A 6,238-nucleotide genomic window follows, 5' to 3' on the forward strand; every position below is an offset into this window, starting at 1 on the left:
GGAAAAAGAGCATGAAATGAGAAAAACAATTACATTTTGTGAGAGGGAAATAGACCCTCATTTTCTTTTAGAAAATGGAAAGGATCCCAACTCGCTTTGTTAGAGAGAGCGTTCTTCACCTCCCTTTAAAACGGCCATGTACGTTTTATTACAATCCGATTGTTTATTCGAGTTATTTACAGTTCTCTATTAACTCTAATGCCAAATTAGATTTTTCCGTCACCCAAATTTACAGGACATATGCCCATATAATGTTATCTCAATTACAAATTATTAATGTTATACCTATAAAAATGAATAAATATGTATTGTTTTTTTTTTTTTTTTTCTTTTTTGATGACGAGGAGGTTGGATCCTCCCCGGATACAGGACCCCACCCTGCTAGGCGCCTGTACCATGTGAGTTCTTTCCCGCGGGGATTATTCCCTCTCCGGGCGTCAGGTCCCCAGGAAAGTGTTCATCTAGGGAATCGAACCCAGGACCTCGGCTTTGAGGTTACCCTGGAATTCCACTAGACTCACACATCTTGGGTAAAATATGTATTGTTAATACTCCTTATTTCATATAAACCAATCTAAGAAAATTAAAACGCTAATTGAGGTCCAATTCTGTCTGAAGTGGAAAAGATTGAGTCCGGACTGGAAACTGAATCCTTCAAAACCTTGGGCCAGAGACCAGACCGAAATCAAGCGGACTGAAACCAATTTTCGAATTCTGGTCCGATCCGGTCCAATTTTTCGGTCTTGCCCACCGCTACTTGAGATCTAGGTAGCACCAAAACGGATACGGACACGGGACACGGCACCCCATGAAATTTAGGACACGGGACACGTTATTTAAATTTAATAAAATATATATTTTTTAGTTATCAACGTTCTATTTTATTTTTGTAAAAATATTTGATATTAAATTTACATAAGTGAAGGTAAAATTTGGCCTTCATTATAACTCGTTTTCATTTCTCAGCCAAACACATATTCTAATCAATCTTTTTCGACGGCTCATTTTTCATCTAAAGAACATCATTCATCCCAAATGATGTCCAAATACCAAGGACACGCGTCGATCACGTGCCCAAATACCATGGACACGCGCCGGACACGTGCCCATATAAAAGTAGAAAGTTAGACACGACTTTACAAGTGTCCGACACGTTTAGACGTGTGTCCGACGAGTGTCGGTGTCGGACATGGTATTTGACACGGGACGGCTGATTAAGAGAAGTGTCCGTGCTACCTAGCTTGAGATCGTCTACCAGCTAAAAGGAAACGGAGGACTTGATTTCTCAAATTTGTGATTATACCATACGTAACCAAACCCGAATCCATTCAACAAACCATTAAATCCAAAATATTTCTCGGTAAAATAGCAACCAACCCACACTGCAAGAGAAACAAGTCCGCCATGGAAGCACAGAAAGAAGCTCAAGACGCTCACCTTGTACTTTCCCACAAGATCTTCCTCCTCACGCATCCTGATGTCGAAGATATCGAGAAAGTTCGTCTCATCGATGAAGTCATTTCCTCTATTAAGTCTGACTGTAAGTTTAATTTCCCTAATTTTAACCTAATTTTGTTCAAAATCATTGTTTCTTTGCAATTTTCTTATTCAAGATTCGTCTGTGTTGTGGAATTTGAAGATTTCGATGGATTACTTTTAATTTGCTCGAAGTTATGGAGTCATTGAGTTAAAATTTTCTAATTTAAACCTAATTTTGTTGAATATCATAGTTCTTTGCAGTTTTGTTGTTCTAGATTTGTCTATGTTGTGGACTTTGAGGATTTCGCTTTTGTACTTTTGATTTCGTTGCGATTTAAGTGCTTAATTTGCTGATTTGCTCAAAGTTATGGATTCATTAAGTTGAATTTTTGTTATTTAAACCTATTTTTGTTCATTATCGTAGATTCTTCGCAGTTTTACTATTCTAGATTTGTCTGTGTTGTGGAATTTGAGGATTTTGATTTTGTGTTTTTTTTTTTCGTTGCGATTCAAATTTTTAATTTGTTGATTTGTTTGTAGTTATGGCGTCATTGTACGAATCACTGGCTGCTAAGGGTGTAATTAAGCTGGATCAATTGGTGCTCGATTCAATGCGGAAGAGTATTGAGGACGAGCTTACGAAGCTCGACGAAAAGTAAGTGACCTCTTTACTGAATTTTGTTTTGTGAAGTGTTCTTGTGTATTTGATATGCTCATGCTTCAGTACCCAGAATCTGTTGTTTTTGATAGGAAATTAAATTGTATTAAAATGTGTAGTTTAAGGTTTGAGTGGATCACGAAAACTTGAGCTGGGTGTAGTGATGGAACAAGGATATGATGTTAGGGTCGAAAAAATTGAGGGGAGGGAATTACTTATACAATAGAGTGATCTAGAATAAACATTTAACTAAAAGTTTCGATTTTTTCATGGTTCAGGGCAGACCCCCGTTTGGTTCTGCCACTGGTTAGGTGTTTTAGTTCAAAGCTTTGTAATTTCCTCTGTATTAATCTCCTTAAGTTTGAAGCTTTTCAAATGTCTGACTTAGAAGTTAGAAATCACCCAATGATGATAGGGAGTGTCATATAGACTTCGTCTAGTTCTTGAACATAGTCCGTTCCGTGAAGCTTTATGGGATGAGTTGAAGAGATTTGGTGTGATTTATCGTTTATCTCACCATAGTCGTGTTGCAGTCTTGTGACAACCATACGAAAGACGCTTTTGTTGATATATGTGGAATTTTGTTCCACGTCTTTTACCAAAATCGCTAGTATGTCTGCACTTTTATATGAGACTTGCCATGGAAAATTGCAAGAATTTTAACCTCTTCAGTTGCTCTGGTCAATAGGTAACATAGTCAGATAACAATGCTATGGGTTATAGTATTTGTATGCAAGTAAGACGATGCTTGATGATGTCTTTATAACTTCATTTCTTTTGGAAAAAGAGGTGAGAGAGAGTTGTGGATTTTATTTACACTTATCCACATACCGTCAATAGTTGCAGTTTGTAGTTTGCACTCGGAAGGTTTGTTTAATTGTCGCTTTCACCATCATCATCATCATCATCATACCCCTATTGCATTTGTACAGGATTGCTGATGCTGAAGAAAACTTGGGTGAAAGTGAAGTCCGAGAAGCTCATTTAGCAAAATCATTATTCTACATAAGAATTGGTGACAAAGTGAGATCTTTTTGCCAATTATTCCTATGCAACTATTCCATCATTTTTGCACTCCCACAATTTTGTTGTTATGATCATTGTTTCTTTCCTTTTGAAATTCAGGAGAAAGCATTGGAGCAGCTCAAGTTAACAGAAACCAAAACTGTCGCTGTTGGGCAGAAAATGGATCTGGTATTCTACACTCTTCAAGTTGGCTTGTTTGATATGGACTTCGATCTTATCTCCAAAAGCATCGACAAAGCTAAAAAGTAAGTGATGGAGTGAAATATGGTTTGATCCAAAGCAGTGAATGAAGTTCTAAGTCTGGATCCTTGTTTTGCTTACTCTGATATTGTTCATTTGTCAAAACCAGCTTATTCGAGGAAGGTGGTGATTGGGAAAGGAAGAATCGTTTGAAGGTGTACGAAGGCTTGTATTGCATGTCTACTCGTGACTTCAAAAAAGCTGCTAGCTTATTCCTGGACTCAATCTCAACTTTTACGACCTATGAATTATTTACTTATGATACCTTTATATTCTACACCGTTCTTACCAGTATTATTACCCTTGATAGAGTGTCCTTGAAACAAAAGGTACTTACAACAGTGGTTTATGCATGTATATTCGAGCAATATTTTACTTATTGATCAACATAAACTTAGGCATTGTTGTTCATTGACATGTGGCAGGTAGTGGAGGCTCCTGAAATATTGACTGTGATTGGAAAAATTCCGTTTCTGTCAGAGTTCTTGAATTCTCTCTATGACTGCCAGTACAAGTCGTTCTTCACAGCATTTGGTGAGTTTTTCACTTGTGCTCTCAAACTTTTTCCGTCCTAGGTCTTATCCAAAAATCAAGTTATGTCTCTTACTCTCTATATACTCGGTATTTCATCTCATCTCTGAGTGTCAAAAACTTAGAAAGCTGTTTGAGGGAGATGGTTTTAGTACTCGACTAGCATCTTGAAAATTACCTTTTTGGTTTTGTTGCTTCAAATGAATTGATTACGTTGTATTTGTAATTCTCCGGTCTTTTCCAGCTGGCCTAGCTGAGCAGATAAAGTTTGACCGTTATTTACAAAGACACTTCCGGTATTACATGAGGGAAGTCAGGACTGTTGTTTATTCTCAGTTTCTTGAATCGTACAAGAGTGTCACCATTGAAGCGATGGCAAAGGCGTTTGGTGTCACTGTCGAGTTCATTGACCTGTGAGTACACTTTGCTCTTACACTGCGAGTTCTTTTTTGAAAACGAGTGTCATCTACGCATCTCTTAGGCTTCTCATTGATTCTAATATTATGAACTCATTTTGAAACTTTTTGATGGGGAGTAATCTTTTGGCTTTCCTCTAAATCCGTAAAAAATTTATAACTTTTAGCATCAGGCTGCGTTGCTCAATGAGACAATACCTGTTATAGCTTATTCACAAGTCGGTATGAAGTGATATTATCTTTTATCTGACTATTTTTTTAACGTTGGTTTCCGGCAGGGAATTGTCTCGCTTTATTGCAGCCGGGAAGCTGCACTGCAAAATCGACAAAGTTGCAGGGGTATTAGAGACAAATCGCCCTGATGCAAAGAACGCATTGTACCAAGCTACGATCAAGCAGGGCGACTTCTTACTCAACAGGATTCAGAAGCTTTCCCGTGTTATTGACTTATAAGTCCTTAGCTTTTTCAATTTCCTCTTGGTTTGAGACCGGAATCGCATCTGTTAGGTTAACCAGTTGTTGAATACCAATTCCCTTTTACAGTCATTAAAACTGCAATCAGAAATTGACAATTTATGCAAACTTTATTGGAGTTATTTTCAGGTCAACTAATGCTATTTTTCGATCTTTGGAACTTAAATCATTTCTCTCAACTTATTTTGATATCGCAAATTTGTGAGTAGCATATTCATAATATTGAATAGGAAGTACAAGACCATTTTTTTCACCAACAGTAGGCTATGAGTATTGAATCTTATCATAATCAACCGATGAACTCGGATTAATAAAAATAATAATGAAATACATTAATCTAGTACTACTAATTAAATTAGTGTAATAATTTCGGTGTTTAATTAGCTACTAATTGAGTAATTAAAGGACGATCATACTAACAAAGAACAACATAGTAGAGGAAAGTGAGATTGTGATGAATGGTGTAGTAGCAGTAGCAGAAGATTTACTACTACTACCATCATCATCACTACAACCTCCATGTTTTCGTTTCTTTTTTTCCTTTTCTTTCTCTCGTTCTTCTTGCTCCTTCTCCTTTTCCTTCTCCCGTTCTTCTTGCTCTTTCTCCTTCTCCTTCTCCCGCTCTTCTTGCTCTTTCTCCTTCTCTTTCTCTCTTTCGTTCGCTTTGGCTTCGTCGTCGTCTCTGCGTACGACATGAATATCGTAATCTTGGACGTCTTTACGATGTCTCATGACGACGTCGTTGGGTTTGCCTTGACTAGTGTTTTTGTTGACAGTATTGGCTAAAATGGATGTAGCCATGAAAATCATGGCTATTAAGAAAACAACTAACAACTTCATGTTTTTGTGATGTTTCACCTTAGGTTATGTTTCATAGATTTGTAAGAAGAAGGGTTAAATTGTTTCTTTTATAATGCATTTAGAAGTTGTAAGAAACGATTTGAAGTAATAAATAAGTTAAGGATCTAAAATATTACTAGTTATTATTATTATTATGGTAGAGGGAAAGATTGGAGGGGATAATTTTAGAAACATTTATTAGGTTTGGGTGAATCTAATATTTATCATAATTAAATATTTTTGGAAATGAATATTATCTCTATATCTTACAAAATTTACTACACTATAATATATTGTCAAAAACTTATACGGTTACTTTTAATTGAATTAAAAGAAACTTTTTATTTAGAAATAATGTTGTTAAAGAAAAAACAAAAACGGGGAATTAGAAAATGAATATTATCTCTATATCTCATTTTCCTTAGAAAATAAGGTATTACCGAATCTGAAAAAATTATGGTATAGAACATTAATAACAACTTGAATTTTTTTTTTTAATTTATGATAGAAGATATTCAAATCTCAAAATTAAATTTTCAAATATTTGACTCTCAAATTTACTAAAATAATTGTT

At 35.8% G+C, this 6,238-nt stretch overlaps 1 protein-coding gene across 1 annotated transcript; it reads left to right on the forward strand.

Annotated features, from left to right (window-relative positions):
- Window positions 1-687: 687 nt before the first annotated feature.
- LOC141613012 (26S proteasome non-ATPase regulatory subunit 6 homolog) lies at window positions 688-4,958 on the forward strand. Its single transcript, XM_074431756.1, has 9 exons — window positions 688-768; window positions 1,241-1,540; window positions 2,020-2,134; window positions 3,070-3,160; window positions 3,263-3,408; window positions 3,513-3,732; window positions 3,829-3,937; window positions 4,179-4,347; window positions 4,629-4,958. Exons 2-9 carry the CDS (start codon window positions 1,405-1,407, stop codon window positions 4,801-4,803), a joined length of 1,161 nt encoding a protein of 386 aa, XP_074287857.1. The 5' UTR covers window positions 688-768; window positions 1,241-1,404; the 3' UTR covers window positions 4,804-4,958.
- Window positions 4,959-6,238: the final 1,280 nt, after the last annotated feature.

The sequence above is a fragment of the Silene latifolia genome, chromosome 1 (assembly GCF_048544455.1).
Source record: "Silene latifolia isolate original U9 population chromosome 1, ASM4854445v1, whole genome shotgun sequence".
Lineage (NCBI taxonomy): Eukaryota > Viridiplantae > Streptophyta > Magnoliopsida > Caryophyllales > Caryophyllaceae > Silene > Silene latifolia.

What these genes read in the sequence shown, in the direction of transcription:
- LOC141613012 (XM_074431756.1), top strand. Translation starts at nt 1,405, where the DNA reads ATGGAAGCACAGAAAGAAGCTCAAGACGCTCACCTTGTACTTTCCCAC. An exon ending in CTTACGAAGCTCGACGAAAA is followed by an intron (nt 2,135 to 3,069) that starts GTAAGTGACCTC and finishes GCATTTGTACAG; the next exon opens with GATTGCTGATGCTGAAGAAA. An exon ending in GAGTGTCCTTGAAACAAAAG is followed by an intron (nt 3,733 to 3,828) that starts GTACTTACAACA and finishes GACATGTGGCAG; the next exon opens with GTAGTGGAGGCTCCTGAAAT.